The sequence below is a fragment of the Callorhinchus milii genome, unplaced genomic scaffold, assembly GCF_018977255.1.
Source record: "Callorhinchus milii isolate IMCB2004 unplaced genomic scaffold, IMCB_Cmil_1.0 Scaffold7, whole genome shotgun sequence".
NCBI classification, from domain to species: Eukaryota; Metazoa; Chordata; class Chondrichthyes; order Chimaeriformes; family Callorhinchidae; genus Callorhinchus; species Callorhinchus milii.
This window is the reverse complement of record NW_024704748.1, coordinates 6,529,625-6,547,968: the sequence shown is the minus strand read 5'-3', so window position 1 is coordinate 6,547,968 and position 18,344 is coordinate 6,529,625. Positions and strand designations below refer to the sequence as shown.

The following is an 18,344-nucleotide window of genomic DNA, read 5'->3' as shown; positions in this document are numbered from 1 at the left end:
GTTCCCACAACTCTGCATCATCTTGAACTTTGGGACTGCGAGACTTAAAACTTATCCATTCGAATTTTCAAGACTAAGACGGATAGATGTTTATTAGGTAGGGGTATCAATGAATATGGGGCAAAGGCCCATATTCCTCACTGGAGTTGAAGTATAGATCAGCAATATCTAATAGAATGGTAGAACAGGCTCAAGGGGCTGAATGGCCTTTTCCTGTCCCTATGTTCCTATGACTAGGCGGAATCCTTTAGTCTGTATGCTGTTGATGTTACACAATTTGCACAAGTGAAGTATGTTATGCATATTCAAATGTATTTCTGGGAGGGTGACAGCACTTTGCTGAATCAAACCTATATTTCATAAGTATTTTATAGTGCTGTCCTCTCCAGGAGCCTTTGTTTAGAAGACTGTCTTGCTGCTCTGATAGTGTGGCCGAGACACCATCAATCAGTTGGCGTGTCCTCCCAATGCAGACACTGATAATAATAATAATAATCTTTGCATTTGATATAGCACCTTATCACGTCATTGAGACACCTCAAAGCACTTCACAGTATATACTGTAAAATGAGTTGACTATATTTTGTGGGTGAAATGCAGATTACCAGTCTCCTTTGCCTCAAGAACAACATCAACTTCATTTCTAATCATTTCTGATCAGTTTTATTGTGTGAATCCCTTGGTTTTACATGCAAAGTGATGAGGAAATGCAGCTTATTGTTTCTGACAGCCTCTTTTCTCTTGTCGTTTATCCTTTAGTTGCCTCTGCATAACACCGAATGCAATGCTGGGGGGATGGGATGAGTGTTTGCATCATGCTCTGGTCGTATAGGGCAGAGGCTCAGTGAATGCAGCTCATTAAAAGGGAACAATGAATAGATGTTGCTTCTGCTGTTCTGCCAGACAACTAGCATGTAGCTTCCACTTCCTGGATTGCTCTTTGCTGTGTTTCCATTTGTACATCGTAGAGAATGGTAGATACCAGACATTCTAGGGCCTATTCAGCTACATAAGCTAGTTGTAGCTCCAGTTGCCTAATTGTGCGACAGGGAATCATTATTGATGAATTGTAACCCTGCTCTCCTGGGGGAACCTTTGACGGTCTTTTAATGAGCGGCTAAAAAAAGAAGGTTCAACGCGGAGGGTGGATGGGGGCGTGCTTATTTACAGCATTGGGCCTGGCTTTCAGTGGTTTGGCATGAAAACAGTACTGGAATAATGGGGCTCCTGCAACTCTTGTAGGTCACCTGCCCTGAGTCAGAAGGTCGTGGGTTCAAGCCCCACTTGTCTAAGCTGTGCAACACGCTCCCATCTTTGGATGAGACATTGAACCAAGGTCCCACCTGCCTGTTGAGGTGGACATTAAAGATCGCATGCCACTATTCAAAAAGGGAAGGGAATTTCTCCCAGTGTCCTGGCCAACAATACCCCAGATAAAATTGGTCACTCACGCCATGGTTGTTTGTGGGTTTTTGCTGTGCGCAAGCTGGCTGCCACCTTTCACCCACAAAATACAGTCACTCAACTTTACAGTTTATCCTGTGAAGCTCATTGAGAGGTCTCAATAATGTGGTAAGGCACCACATCAAATGCAAGGATTATTATCATTATTATTTAGCGTATTATATTACAATAACCTGCAAGCAGATGGGTGTGCTCGCGGTCACTGCACTGTCACTGGTCAGCGCCTTGGGACGTCCTCCCGACGTGAAAGGCGCTTAATAAATGGAATCTTGTTGTTGTTGTTATAACTCATTGTACAAAACATTCAAGACGTTCAGATGCGATTCAGTGTCGTGCTTGCTCCAGATCTGGGTTAGAATGCAGAGAAAGAGCTTCACTGGTCTCCGAGTCCAGTCCTGCTCCTAATTCCCTGTTAATCACTCAAAGCTTCTGTGCCAGCCTGATCTTCCCATTCATATAGTGCTCCCATTCCTGCAGTTTTTATCAAAGGCACAATTTCCACTATCGCCCTCAGCCCAAATATTGTTATATCAGTTCCTGCTGCCTGTGTGAGTCTGAAATGACACAATTCCTTTACATATATAATGGCTTCTCACCCCTTGCTTTGCACACATCATCATTTGTGTTAACAAAGTAATCTATTAATAATTTACCCGGCTGCTTGTTAAATGCCTCTGCTCCTTAAGAAAAGAAAATGCTGTAGCAGTGTGGTGTGAACAATACAAATTCTTTGTGGTAGAAGTCAGCATGTGTATTCCAGACCTGTCCAATGGTGTGGCGAACACACTAAACGGTGGTAGTGGGGGGTGGGAGGGGGCAATGGAGGAGTGGAGATGGTCGAAATGGGGGAGTTGAGGTGGTTCATACCTCCCCAATTCCACAATACGAGAACCAAATCCCAACCAATCAATGTAAAACAGGCTCGGGGAGCTGAATGACCTCCTCTGCTCCTGTTTTCCTGTGTTCCATAACAGAAGCACCATCCGGCCTAGAGTCGAGGAATGAGAACTCAATTGTGCCCTGTTGTAAAGGAAAACACCTCCGCAACACATCCCATGGCTCTTGGTGCTGCAGAGGCGACCCACATTTTCACCAATGGCATTGATTTCATAGGGACATGTTTCATGTTTGTATGCACAGTTTGTCTATAAGTCACAGTAGGTGGTTTAATTTCGTCGTCGTTGTTGTTTCATTTCTGGTCATCCAACACTGATTCACAGCGCAATACCTGGTGCTTATTCACGGATAAAAATTATATCATGGGTCTTGTGCTGTGAATCAGTGTTGGCAGCCCTGCCCTCTGACGGTTTATAGTTTATAGTTTGGCTGAAATTTCTATGGACGGATTAGACAGTAACCTAATTAAATACATTGGAACTAAATTGTCACCTGACTATTATTGCTCTAAGCAGGAACTATAAAATATAACAATACTCCTTGTGTTCGATATGCACCTTATCACGTTGAAACATCTCAAAGCTCTTCACGTGGTTTTTCTGTAAAGTGTAGCGACTGTAAAGTATTTCGTAGGCAAATGCAGCAGCCGATTTGCATGCACTAATGACCCATTAACAGCCAGGAAATGAATGATCCATTTTATCTCGGGAATTGTTGGCCAGGAGACCAGGAGAAACTCCCTCCAGTTTTCCAATAATACCATGGGATCTTGAACGTCCATCTGAACAGACCTTGGTTTAACGTCTCATCTGAAGGAGCGCGCCTCTGACAATGCAATGGATTCAGTGAACCTCAAAGGAACTTACCTTGTGCTGTCGTCTTCTGCAAGACTTCGGTGGCCTGTTGTAACAAAGCCCAGATTTCATCCTCCCCGAGAGGGCCTGCCCTCTCCTTCAGAATCTCAACCAGAGTCACAAAGCAGTTACTCATAGCTGAGCTGAGAAACCCTGCAAAAGAGAAGCAAAGAGAAATAAACATGGATGCCACTGTAAAACTTCCCCAGATAGGACCCAGTTTGTTCCTCTTATCTGACTGCACCTTCCACATAGCAAACAATTTGGGCTGCTATTGGAGTTAAGCCATGATTGGACATATGACTACAACTCACAAGATTGGTTCAGATAATGAAGGCCCTTCGGCCCATTTGATGTTGTCCTTCCAGAACACCCTCCCTACCTCCCTCTCATCACTGCATCAAGCTGTTTCTCAGTGTGGAGTGCTCTGATCCCAAACTCCCTTCCTGGGAAAACACTTAAGACTATTTATTATCCTAGGCGTGAAGAAATACTTCCTCGTGTCTGCACTAAACTTGCTCTTCACACCCATGAACCTTTGGCTCTTGTCCTGCCTCTTGTCCTCATGTCTTGTCGATGTGTCTGAAAGTGTTTGGAGATTACATGATACATTCTGGTTAACATCCGATACACCTCCGTAGGATCTTACATACCTCCGTAAGAGCCACCTCCTTTCAAGGCTGTAGAGTCTTAGTTTAACTTGTTGTTCCTTGTAGCTCATGTCTATAACACGTGAAATTGGACTCATTTCTCTCCTGTGAAGCACCTCTAGGACCCTGGCAACATTCCTTTATACTGCAGGGACCAGAAGTGTTTGCTGCTGTAAGATAACCCAGCATTTGCTATTTTGGTAACTTACTCTAAACCTTGTAGCTCGGACTCACATTTAAGTGCGTTGCTCATAAATATGCACTTATACCTTTGGAGGCAATGTTACCAGACTGCCTCACTGGTATTACTCAATCACTAAGATCATCAATTATTTAGTCCTTCAGTAAGCAACTGATCAGTGAGTCAGGATTCATTGGTCTGCAGCTCTCCATCTAAGCATCAGCATTCAAGCCGCTGAAACACTAGAAGCCGCAGACCAAACCTGCGTATAAATAGAATACCCAAGGTTTTTTTCCACATGTATTTCTAACTGCAGCAAAGGTTCAGACATTTCTGATGATTTGAATCCTCCACACTGAAACTACTGCTTTTAAGTTTATTTTGATCTGGCTCCTGTAAAAGAAATAATTTTGTTCTCTTCCACACACACAGACACACATCCCCCCACACAACACCTTCCCCCGGTCCGTGCAGAGTGAGCTGATATCAGTGAGAGTGAGGAGGCACTGGATTCCTTGAGCTGGCTTTAGTGTCTTGAACTTGGAAGGGAGAAAATTATTCTCCTTGCATTTGATATGAGCGACTCATGTCGTCGAGTCATCTCAAAGTGCTTCACAAGATTTTACTGTGAAGTGTAGTGATTATGTATTTGCGGGCGATCGCCACCAACACTCAGACCAGAACTCTTTCGTCAGCAAGGCTCGCCCATTTCAAACAGAAAGAAAATCCTCAAATCCTAAAGTGACTCATACAAATCCCCACTAGCTGCAGCCAACTCCTTACTGACATACGGCACTGAATATTTTATTGCAGCATAATGAAGACAATGTAGTGTTTAGAAGCAGAGCATCCAAACTGTAGCATACAGTAGGTCTCCACTTTAGCATAGTGCGTAGGTATGTGTCATGATTCATGTGCTAAACTAGAGAATAATAGAACTTGTGCAATCTCTTTTTGAACAAAGGTCCATTATTTTTTATATTAGTAGTGGGTCTTACTTCATTTTTTAATCAAGACAGAGTCTAGTGCATTGAAACCTTGAGGCATCTGCAAATGGTCAGTAAAGTCAGAATACATCACCTTATTACATTGTCGAAATCTCAAAATTGCTTCCTAAGATTTTACTGTAAAGAATAGTCACACAAGGATTTATAATTTGTCAGTGAATGCAGTAGCCAGCTTGTGCATATAGCAATGTCCTACAAACAATCGTAAAGGGAATGACCACTTTTACCGGCAGGATTGTTCAGCTGGAAACCAGAAAAAATTCCCTCCTATTTTTGACAAGCACCTTGGGATTTTTACATCCACTTGAAAAGGCAGACAAGGCTTTGGTTTACACTGGAACATAGGAATAGGAATAGGCCATTCAATTCCTCGAGTCTATTCTATTCTATTAAATCATGGCTGATCTGTACCTCAACCCCATTTACCCGCCTTTGCTCCAGATACACTTATCTAACAGAAATCTATCGACTCAGTCTTGAAAATTTCAATTGATCCAGCACTCACATGGCCTTTTGGGGGAGAGTGTTCCAGATTTCCACTACCGTTTGTGTGAGAAAATACTTCCTGATTTCATTCTTAAATGACATAGCTCTACTTTTAACATTATGCCTCCTTGTTCTAAAGTCCCCTAACAGAGGAGATAGTTTCTCTCTATCCACTCAATCTAATTTTGCTTATTGCCATCTCATCCAAAGGACGACACCTCCAACAAGGTAGCACATGATTGTCAGCCTAGACAACGAGCTTGAAATCCCAATGTGCTGCTTGAACCCAGAATCTTCTGACCCAGAGACAAGAGAGAGCAACCAACTGAGTTCCGCTGTCACATGACGGTATCAAAGGGAGTGGGCACAAGACAGTGAGTAGAGTTATCAAGATCCTCTTTCTATGAATTATCATGTCAGTGTCAAAAACCTCCCCTCTCCCTCCCGCCACCCCCACCATGAACCACAGCTGTACTGTTAGAAGCCTTGTAGAAGTGCAAATGTGTTTTACTTGCTCGTGATCTGCCTCTCCAGTACTCCACACACCCACATCGAGTGGATTATTCTGGCTCACCTCTGCTCGTTGCATGGGTTTTTTCCAAGTCTGGCCGCCCAGTGTGTTTGGGGTGAGCTCTATCCTCACAGAACCACAGAAATTTACAGCTAATTTACAGACGAAATTTACAAAAGAAGGCCATCATGTCATCAAGGACTATCGCGTCTGTGCTGGCTCATTGAAAGAACAATCTATTCAGTCCCATTTACATATCTTTTCTTCTATACCCCTGTAAATTCCTCCTTTCAAGAGTGAATGTTGGCCAGGACATGCAATATAATTCAGGAAAAATATATGTAAAATCAGAGGATGCCACATTGATCTAAGATGCTGCAAATTCTCTTCATTATTTGCTAAGTTCCACTAAAAGTGTTGTCACAGCAGCAAGTAATTGATCTTTAGAACAAAGGTCAAAGAAAACAACAGACACCTGCAATACAAATGGCATTTGTATCCATGCATGAGAATACATTGCCACAATTGTGAACTATAGGCTTCACTATCATGTTAATTTGAAAATAAATAAATAATAATAATAATCCTTGCATTTGAGATAGCGCTGTTCACGTCTTCTAGAATTCTCAAAGCGCTTCACACAACATACCGTAAAGTGAATTAACTGTATATTTGTGAGTGAAACACAATAGCCAATTGTGCACAGCAGTGTTCCAGAAACAGTCATGGATTGAAGGGACCAACTTATTATTATCTGCATGTGGGGTAAGGAAACTTGCCCAAGGTTTCTACCTGCTGGGAATCGAACCCAGGTCTCTCACTTGCGAGGCGAGTGCTCTAACCGCTGAGCTACAGGACTCCACAACGAGGAAAACTAGGGAATATAGATAGGACCCCAACCAAGGGGCTAAGATTTATGTGGGTTTAAGCCTCGAGTTGAAACTTTGAGCTCATAGTCAAGGCAATCTGTGTGGGAGGGGTGTGGGTGGGGGATCTCTGTCTGACTCCTTACTGACCTGCTACACCAAGACCAATTGTATTGCCTCCACAGTAACTCACAGGTTGAGATCAGTAAACTCAGCGCACAATGAGAATCGAACCTCCAGTTCAGTGACTCACTAGTTAATCTCACTGAAACTGTAGTTATAATTCAGGAACTTACTTTTACCATTCTGATGATCTTTCAAACTATACGAGTCCTAATTGCTGTTCACAATTGGCTGCCACGTTTTGCCCGCAAAATACACAGTCAATTCACTTTACAATATATATATTCTGTGAAGCACTTGAAGACGTCGCAACGACATAATAAGGCAGAAGAATTATTATTTTTATTAATAATCACACCTTGCTAAAACCTCTCCAGTATGTGCTGATATAATTCCCTTTAAATGCCCCGAATTGACTCTGCTCCCACAGCCCACGTTGCCAATTCATTCTGTGCCATGAATCAGAATCTCTCCCCCCTGAGCCTCAAACAGCAACAAAGTGAATGCCCAATTTTACCTTGGGGATCGTTGGGCAGGACACTGGGAGAAACTTTGTCCTCTTTTTGAACAGTGCCAAGGGAGCCTTAACATCCAGGTGAATAGGCAGGACCTTGATTTAATGTCTCAGCTGAAGTACAATGCAGCACTTATGCAGACCTACACTGGAGTGTCAGCCTATATTATTGAGTTTAAAGTCCCATGTGGGGACTTGAACCCACAACCTGCTGACTCTGAGGCAAAGGTCCACTGAGCTAGACTGACACCCAAGGGCATCATAGTGCTAAAATTTGTATTCTTAAACTACAGGTAGAAGGGAGTATTGAAAGACATAGGAGTTGCACTCGTGTTATTCATAGTCATAAGAGGATGGAAGAGAATCAAGAAGGTAAACATGAGGAGATGCTGTTTGCTGGAGCAAATGGTTAGAAAAACAGTCACTGCTTGACAGTAATTACCTATGAAACATTTTCAGACAGGATCGAATGCAATCTTTCTACCTATCGTTACAGAAAAATAATGTTCATCAGTCAAACAGTTACTGTTTACATGACTTGAGTGCCACAGTATTGATAATACAATAGAAAATGATAATCTTTGCATTTAATATTGTGCCTTATCAAGTTGTCAAAATGCCTCAAAGCGCTTCACAACAATTTTTCTATTACTATTTTTCTGACACGGATGTTCTTAAAGAACCCAGCTAAAGATTGCCACCTTAAGATTTGATTCCTCCTCCCCTTTCACAAAATATTATTAATAAGAACAAACTTACAGGTATAGGAAAATCAGAGACTGAATCAAACGTTGGAATTCACGAATCAGTATCTCAGAGAAAGGTTGGTTAACATTTCAGTTGCTGTAAGCCCCTCCAGTGGAATTGAACCGGTGAGGGATGCAGAAGTTCCACATTTTTGTTCCGTCAAAAGGTCACTCGTAAAACATTAACCTCAGATGTTGAACAGCTCTCTGTTTGGTTTCATTGTCATTACCTGCACCTGACAACCATTTCTTTGTGATAAGCTTTAGGGGATTTCAACATTACGGGCTTCATATCCAAGGGTAGGATTATTTATTTCTTATGATAATAACTTGGGTTTGATAATTTATGCTGGAATCATAAAAATGATTTGTTTTCTAATGTGGAAATAAACCATACAACGAAGCAGCAGGTGCAGCAAGTCTCTTACCTTTGATGACTCTGTTTTAGGGGTGTCCATAATTTGTCATATTCTTAAATACAGTCTAATATCAAAGATGTTTTTCTGTAAGTTTCTTTTAAGAACTGCAGAAAAACAGCTTCAAGGCTCAAACCAAATTCAACAAATTGCTAAATTCTGCACACTCTTGAATACTGTGCATTGAGACGCTAGCCTGCTTGAGGGGTGCTTATATAAATCCAAGTTGTTGTTGTTGTTGTTGTTACTGTGTTAATAGAATAAATCTAGATTCAGGTGGAATTTGTAGCCCAAAAAGGTACTAGTCAACAGTGAGTGACTGAGGAAGGAGAAGAAACTGTCTTCAGAATGACATCCACCTGTATCTGTTGATCTGAGGAATACATATTGCTGTGAGGGTGAGTCTGTCGAATTATTTAAAAAGGGAATTAGATAAAAGTTTGAGAAAGAAGAATATTATAGGAAAGGTGTGGCGCGTAATGATAGTGGGATCAGACTGGGTGGTTTATGTGCAGAGAGAGAGAAAAAAAAACAGGGCAGACTTGATGGGCCAAATGGTCTCTTTCTGGCTCGTTTTGTGATTTCAATACCTGCACTTGACGTCCAGTGTGATTTTTGTTGTGATCTGACCCACTGTGCATAAGGCAAGATCCCACTGTTACTGACTCTTAATATTTACGTGAAAAAGGCAAATCCACATCGAGCCAATTTGGGGGCGGGGAGTGGAAGGCGGTTAACGATTTATTAAAATCGGAAGTCCCTCCTTCATGCACCAAACACAACAGAACACACAGCGTTCCTCTTCCACAGCCAGTGAACCTAATCCTGTTTCAAGCAGCATTCCTCATTCAGAATAAAAACACAGCAGCCTTTGTCTGAACTTCAACCCCCAGCGCGATACTCTTTCACCGCCAGTAACAAGCCCCACTCAAGGAATGGATGATAGGTAGTTAGTGCCCTGGGAAACAGTTGGCAAACACTCTACTCAGAGCTACTGACCAACTCCACGTTCACAGAACAGATAGCCTCTGGCAGGTGTACAGGTTTTGCTCTGACAACAAAATCCTATTGACAGATCCTCACCACTGCATCCCTGCGATTGGAAATCAAAATCATAATCATTTGTCATTCAATCCACGATTGTTTATGGGACACTGCTGTGCGTAATTGGCTGCCGCATACCGCCCACAAAAATATAGTCAATTAATTCCCTTTTTAAGTATATTCTGTGAAGCGCTTTGAGACGTCTCGACGGTGTGACAAGGTGCTATATCGAATACAAGGATTATTATTATTATAAGGTCAATGATATTTGAAAGGTAGTGGTGGGGGGTGGGGGGGGGGTGGTGGTGGGAGAGGTTTAGGAAGAATCCATCTGGATGTTTGCCAAGTAACATTGCTTAGGGTCAAAATCTTAACCTCCAACCAATGCAACAGCTCTGTGCTCTCAGTGAGATGTTATATGCTCGAGGATTAGTCAATTTCACTTTACATCAAAGGAAAAGTTGTGCCAACAGTTACAGATCGCCGACTTATTGCTTTTTGTTGTGGTGGTTCATTTACATTCAAGAGCCACAGAACTAAAAAAAAACGACAGGATTAACTATTTAGCTTCACTGGATGGTGGATCGTTGCTTGTGGGAAAGGTTCAGAAGAGAGGGAAGGAAGGAAGGAAGGAAGGAGGGAGGGAGGGAAGGAGGGAAGGGAAGAGGGTAAAAGAAAAATAAATCCACACTCCACAGTGGAGGATCGCAGTGACTTTGCTGAATAAAGCCCCAAAAGCAAAGCCTCAGAGAGACTGGTCACCACTCACTCACCGATCAGTTCATACACAGTAACCAAGTGATAACGTTGCGTGTGTTCTTGGCATTCGTTCACTCGTATCCTTTTGGAGAGCGATGCACGAAACTAAAACTCCTCCAACTTACTGTGTGCAGATCTGCAAATCACTCCCGACCAAGAGCACTTTCTTGCTGTTGTATTTAAATCTATTTGCTTTGGATCCGATTCACTTCTTGACTTCTAGTGGGAAAAAAAAGGCTGTTTAAATTGCATTCGTTGGGAGGTGGGGGGGGAGAAAAGTTTTGTGGGGGGGGGGGGGAAAGTTCATCCTATTTCCATTCCTCCCTCGATTCCGTGCGGCTGAAGGATCCTGAGAGGGTTTTGATTGGCATCAGCTCAACCCAAACACCAGCACAGAAACCAAGGAGATGGGAACGCTAAGCTTTGCTCCTGCACCAATGAGATCCATGTAGCATGTGGGTGGACTTCCCATTTGGGTCTCGGCAAAGTCCAAGCTTTTATTATGCCGCGCTGATGGTCCTTGCGCTTGGCGCACGGCGCCTTATCACGTCGTCGAGGCATCTCGAAGCGCTTCGCGGGACAGTCCGTGCGTTTGACACCAGGGCACTCATCGCGCCGTTCGGATGACTCGAAGCGCTTCGCGGGATAAAGCGGATTGATTGTGGATTTTGTTAGGGCGAAACGCGGCAACCAGTTTGCCCACAGCGACGTCACGCAAACAGCCATGGACTGAGTGACCAATTTTATTTGGGGATTTGTTAGCCAGGACACCCTTCCTTTTTAAATAGTTCCATGGGATCTTTAACATCCACCGGAACAGGCAGACAAGACCTTGGTTTAACATCTCATCCAAAGGACGGCACCTCAGGCAATGCAACCCCCCCCCACCACCACCACCACCACCACCCCCACCACACTCGCAGCATTTCATTGGAGTGTCAACTTAGACAATATGATTCCAAGTCTCGATGTAGGGTTTGAACCCTCAACCTTCTACCTCAGAGGTGAGAGTGCTACCACTGAGCCAGACTGACTGTTGTCTTCCAAAAGAGAATAAATGGGATGGAAACCAGTACAGCCGGTTCACCGAGTTTATTGTCCCAAAGGTCAAGCCATGATGTCTAAGAGATACTAACACGCCCTCAGTCAAAGGTAAAACAGGGCAGAGCCTCCATGATTTATTTTTCCTGTACACATTTAACAACTTTTCTTTCTTAAAGCCGGTTGGTTGTTATCTTCTTAGAAACACAGTGGAGCGATCAGGTTACCAAACAGCTCTGTATTACCAAATGCAAGGATTACTTAGTTATTTTTCATCTGCCAATGAAGAATAGCAGAGTGACGCAATACTCCATGAAGGAACCTGCCAGAGACGCACCAAGTGGACACCATGATTTTTCTTATAGGAACAGGAGTAGGTCATTTGTGCTGTTGAGTCTGCTCCACCATTTCATTTTCACCCATTTCTGCCCATACGAGAAGGTAAAACAGACATTGAGAACCCGGGCAGGGCAAAACCTTAGGCAAGTTTCTTTACTCCACATGCCTGTTTACCTAGCTGTAAGTAAAAACTTGGCTGTTAGTCGATTGACAGATTACTTTCCAGAGGTAGTGATCCCTCCAAAAAAATTAGGACACTCAATCCACGACTGTTTGTTGGATACTGCTGTACGCAATTGGCTGCCGCGTTTTACCCCCCCAAGAATTAGTCAACCGCTGTATAATATCTTCTGTGAAGCGCTTTGAGACATCTCAATGACATGATAAGATGCTATATCAAATGCAAGGATTATTATTATTACTGAAACATAACAAATGCTTACAACTGAAACTACTCCAAGACCAGAAGAGGAAGACGAGATCTGTAGCATATTAGGTCTAACCTTTGTTGAAACAATGATGAATTGTGTGACTAACAACACAATTTATCTTTCTTTACAATTTAGTTACACTCCAGGTTTACTGAAAGAACACAGAACTCATAGAAGCAATTATTTTGCATCATAAATCTTCTGGAATTCCTTGAGGAGGTAGCTGTATAGTGAGCAGGGAGAATTTAACAGGCTTTACAGAAGGCATTAGATAAAATTCTACATGTGAGCTTTTCAGGGCGCATGGACTAAATGGCAAAATAACAAGTTTTGGCTTGAAAATTGACTTGGCAAGCGAAAAGCAGAAAGCAGATGTGTAAATGGTAAAGGGTCTATCTGGGGATAGCGTCCAGTGATTTTTATAGGCATCTGTTCTGGTTCCTCTCCTGTTTTCATTGTCTATGAATAATATGAAGTAGGTTAAGGATATTAATATGGATTAAATGTGTGTAAGGTAATGCACATTGACATTAATAAAACTTACATTTGATACAGCGGAGGAAGCCTCAATGCACTTCATAGGATATAGTGAAGTGACTGTGTGTTTTGTGGGCAAACACAACAGCCAATTTATGCACAGCAATGTCCAATAGACAGCCATGAAATGAATGATCAATTTTATTTTTGGCCAGCACACCTGTAGAAACACCCTCCTATTTTGGAATAGTGCCGCAGGATCTTTAACGTCCACCTGAACCGGCAGATGGAACCATAGTTTAGTGTCTCTTCTGATAGACGGCAACTCCATCAATGATATACAGTAGAAACATCTCACAATCAAGAATGTAACAAGCTTATTCAACGTAAACTGTAATTTCAAAACTACAGAACATGATTGCAAAATTAACAGGCATAAAACAGATTATGGAAGATTTCTTCCTGTTCCACCTCTGGATATAAAATAATAAAAATCCTTGCATTTTACATAGCACCTCATCAAATCGTTGAAATGCCAGAGCATCAAAGGGTTTACTGTTAGTTTAATGGCTGTGAATTTGTAGGTGTACGTGGAAGGTAATGCAATACACATGATTATTGTAAATACTTTAAGAAGGAACTATAGGTATCAATATCTGATTAATTGTGGGCTCTAAAGTAAAAGAATAAGTGCAAACATAGTACTGTACTAATATAGATGGGCAGGATTTTTTCCCCTAGAATGCAAATATTATGTCAGGAGGACTTATCAAAGTATTTCACAGGAAATTGGGTGTTTGCACTCTGTGTTTTGTAGATGAATGAATGGAAGGTTTATGACTTAATCTCCAGCTTCAGTAAATTAATTAATAGGTGCAATGGACCTCCTGCCTTACTGTGCTATCTATCAGTTGATAATGAGAGGTTTGGACGAAGAATATTTTGACAATTTATAAAATGTTTTAGCGTATCTATGCCATGCAAAAAAAAATGAGGCAAAGTTGTGAGACACAGATAAGAGCTGCATGGAAATTAGAGGTCCTGTTGCAATTTGCAAAAATTGTATGCAAGAAAAGGACTTATTTTTCAGAGAAAGTTGTTCTTTTAATCGCACTGGCCTGCCCTATCCCCACATCCTTTCAAGTCTCCATCTTTCATATACTTGTCTACTTCCATCTTGAAACCACAATGGACTCTGACTTACCATCTTACTTGGCAGGGCATTCCACATCCAGACAACACAGCATTCAGCACCGACCTGATCCTTTCTACCCAGCAATCAAGTTGGTGAACTTTATTAGAGTGGCTTTGTCTTGTGTTATTTTCATGCCCCTTTATCCCTGGTGGGGAAGAGACTACTTTGAAATTTTGTCTGTGGAAGGCTGAAGGTAAGAAGCAACAACCTCCCATTCTTTGCATAAGTATTTGGGTTGCACCCAGTGTGCCACCTCCCTCTCTGGTTGTTTGTGCCAAAGGGCATAAAGCTAAATGGGCCGTTGAACACTAGCTTAGACTGAGGCTCCTGTGACAGGCATTAATGCATGAAAATACAACATACTGTAGTTAAAATCTGCTGTAACAAAAATAATTTAGTGCGGACCATTACATTTAAAGACCCATATTAAAATGAACAAACACATCAGCTGAAAGCAATACATTTGCATTTTTAATATGATGTCTCATTTTTAAAGCAATTGCACTTTGATGGTTACATGTTTTTTATTCTCTTTCTTTCTCTCTCTCTTTTCTCTTCCTACTAAAATGTCATTTTGAGTGTTCTGTGCTTTCTTAAATAGTTTTTAAATCAGTCTTAAATCAGTCCCTAAATCGGGGTGGAACAGGCTTGAAGGGCTGAATGTCCTCCTCTTGGTTCCTATTTTCTTACAATGTCACTTCCTACCTGTGGGTGAGGAAGAATCTGTGACGTAATGGAGAGCTTTAGTGCACTTGCGATTGAACATCATTCTGCCGTGGATTTGGGTCAGATTCTATATGTGGAGGGTTTTAATAGTTGCATTTTAAATAGCAAATTGTTTGGCACACAAGTACTATTATACAAGTTTTATTTCAAGTGGACTTTTTTATCCTTTCGGTATGTATTTTTGTTATGGTTTTCTCTTGATAGCACGCTCAATGGCAAGCCTTGGGGTTTTGGTTAGTTAAAACCCAACAGACATGCTGGGGACCCCAAAGCTTTGGTTCTCGTCAACCTGAGCCTAATTACTTTCTATTGTGTGTAAATGCTCTATCCAGGGAAAGAGTACATGTTCTATTGCAGACACAGGGAAATTTCTATGTATAGACAGCATTCATATGTGCAACTCTATCTGATTTGGATACACTTATGGTTGGTGATGGGTTTCTGCGTGAGTTGGCTGACCAAAGAAAAATGGTATTCCATTATCAGCGGAATTGCAACATGCCAATATAAGTGTTCCCTTCAGTCAGGTTTCCGTGCTGCCCATAGCACAGAAACTGCCCTGGTCAAGGTCACCAATGATATCCTGACCATCTGTGACCAGGGCTCCCTCTGCCTCCTCGTCCTCCTCGACCTATCGGCAGCATTCGATACGGTCGACCACGCTATCCTACTCCACCGCTTGTCCTCCCACCTCAACCTTCAAGGCACTGTCCTTGAGTGGTTTAGGTCGTACCTTTCTCACCGTCTTCACTTTGTCTCGACGAATGGCTTCTCCTCCACCCCCCATACTGTCTCATGTGGAGTCCCTCAGGGCTCTGTCCTCGGTCCCCTCCTCTTCACCCTCTATATGCTCCCCCTCGGTGACATCATCCGCAGACATGGAGTTAACTTCCACATGTATGCGGATGACACCCAACTCTACCTTTCCTCCTCTACTCTCAACTCCACGACCACCGATGTCCTGACAGCTGCCTGTCCGACATCGAGTCCTGGACGAGAGACAACTTTCTTCAGCTCAACGTGCGAAAAACCGAGGCCCTCCTGATTGGTTCGCGTCAGCGCCTCCGCACCTCAGGCGCCGACACCATCAGCATCCAAGGCTGCACTCTCCACCTCTCAAAGCCAGTCAGGAACCTCGGCGTTTTGTTCGACCCTGAGCTGTCCTTTCTCTCTCACATCCGCACCACAACTGGCACCGCCTTCCATCACCTCCGGAACATCGCCAGACTACGGCACTACCTCACCCCTCACGCTGCTGAAACCCTGGTTCACGCCTTTGTCACCTCAAGGCTGGACTATGGGAACTCTCTCCTCGCCGGCCTTCCCGCCACCTCCCTCCACAAGCTGCAGGTCATTCAGAACTCTGCAGCTCGTGTACTGTCCCGCACCAGGCTTCGGGACCACATCACTCCCACCCTCGCTCGCCTCCACTGGCTCCCCATCCCCCAGAGGATTGATTTCAAGATCCTCATCCTCACCTACAAGGCCATTCACGGCCTTGCTCCCTCCTACCTCTCCAACCTACTATCCCCCTACCTACCTGCCCGTACCCTCCGTTCCTCCGGCTCCGGTCTGCTCCACGTCCCCCGCCCCAACCGCCCTACCATCGGTGGTCGGGCCTTCAGCCTCTCAGCCCCGAGGCTCTGGAACTCCATCCCCCAGTGCCTTCGCCGCCTCCTCCCTCTCCTCCTTCAAGGCCGGTCTCAAAACCTTTCTCTTTGACCGAGCCTTCAGCTCCCCTCTCGACTCTCTTCCCCTCCTCGCTCCCTCCCTTCCCTCCCCTCACCCTGACCATTTCCCCCCTCCTCGTTCCCTCCCTTCCCTCCCCTCACCCTGACCATTTCCCCCCTGCTCGGGTCATGACCCAACTGTGCAGCGCCTTGGGACGTCCTCCTGACGTGAAAGGCGCTTTATAAATGGAATCTTGTTGTTGTTGTTGTTGTTGTTGTTCCTCCTGCCAACAATGTTAAATAAGTATCAGACCTCCATTGCATTACCAAATGAATTTGATGGGTTTTGTTCTTCTTGCCCATGTGAAGCTCTGTGCCACTCTTGCTACTGAAGCTGGAGGTGGCAATCTCGACTGTAAAGACAGCTGGCATAACTAGGACCGAAAGGATATCTTATTTCCTCTTTCAGATGCTGATCGACTTGCTAGGATTTCAAACATTTCTGTTTTTTTATTTGTGGCAGTGTGATTCGTTTTGTTTCCCTGTTGCCAATTTTCTCTCCTCGGCGCTGCAAGTGCTGGAAGGCAAAGCGTATATATGCTGAGAAGGTCCCGGTGCCCAGTAAACCAATATACACCTGTCATTGTGAACAAGAGTAAGCTCGTGTGGCAGAGCGAGAGGTGAGCACACGAATAACTTACCGAAGAAAATAAATAAGGAAAGGACTCAGTGCATTAATTTATAATATTCTTAATTACAAGAATTGTTGTCAATTGCAGCATATTAAGCACCCTGATCTTTCTGTTTGCCCTGCTCATCCCACATGCTAATTTTTCCTTTATTCCCCAAATTGCTTCTAGTACTTCAATGATTGCCTCATCTAGCGGATCTGCAGCTTACTGCTGGAGGGCAATAATTTATGGAATGTATTCCAGAGATGAATAATTCATTTACTAAAGTAGAGCAAAGTATGCCACGCAATGAAATGAAGGATGAACGTCACTGTATTTATTTCCTTGTGTTATTTTTAATGCCTGTTCAAGCTCCTCTTTGCCATTGTTACTTCACTCCTGTTTACACAACTTGTTTACAGCCAGCTACTGTGATGCGATTTAAAATCTACTTCATTTTCCCTGGCAACCACTTATAATTAATTATAGGACGTCTCCCTGTCCTGCATAATGTCTGTGTTTGCCACCCTTGGGGCAGGTCTCATTATGATATGAACAATCCTTTGAGCTTTTGTAGGATATCCTGTTTAAATGTCGTCAGTAAATAACTTTAAAAGGTTAATTACTGTAACAAACTTTATGTACTGAATTTCCTTAATGTAAAATTATTTTAAATCTCCAACAAGCTAATTTGTAAAGAAATTATGGTTCCAATAGGTTATATAGATTTGCACATAATTGCACTGAATTCCCACAGTGCTGATAGATGTGCTTAACATCAGAGTTTAGGAAACTTTGGATAAATCTGTTCAAATCTGATCATCTTTTGATAAACCCAGTTTCCTTATTTGCTTGTACACAATGTACAAACCTGGGTACATCTACACGCACACAACACAGAATGCAGTGTTTGTTCAAAGTGCTTTAAATGAGATAAACAAGAATAATTTGCAAAAGAAAAGTTAGTTCAACCTACAAGGATTTTTAAAAATAAATAATAATCATCATGCTTGCATTTGATGTAAGGAAGACGTCTCAAAGCACCTCACTGGATATACTGTAAAGTACAATGACTTGACTATTGGTGAAACAAAGAGAATATATGTATAAAAAAACTAGTACAGGACAGTTCATCAACTAAAAGAATATAGGACGAAGATTGGATCCATTATTAAGGGTAGTAACTTGAGGTAAATTGATTTGAAATATAATGGAGCATTTCAATATGAAAGCTGTTGAAGCTGCGTAGTCGTCCCACAACCTACACACTTTGCAA

The 18,344-nt window shown here is 42.8% G+C and overlaps 1 protein-coding gene across 1 annotated transcript in view; it reads right to left on the bottom strand.

The window, feature by feature from the left end:
- Positions 1–3,362, bottom strand: part of ptpn20 (protein tyrosine phosphatase non-receptor type 20) — a 79,974-nt gene extending 76,612 nt beyond the window's left edge. The window contains exon 1 of the mRNA XM_007904628.2: positions 3,228–3,362. Within this exon, the coding sequence (XP_007902819.2) occupies positions 3,228–3,351 (124 nt within the window). The 5' untranslated portion in view covers positions 3,352–3,362. The remainder of the gene's footprint in view (positions 1–3,227) is intronic.
- Positions 3,363–18,344: the final 14,982 nt, after the last annotated feature.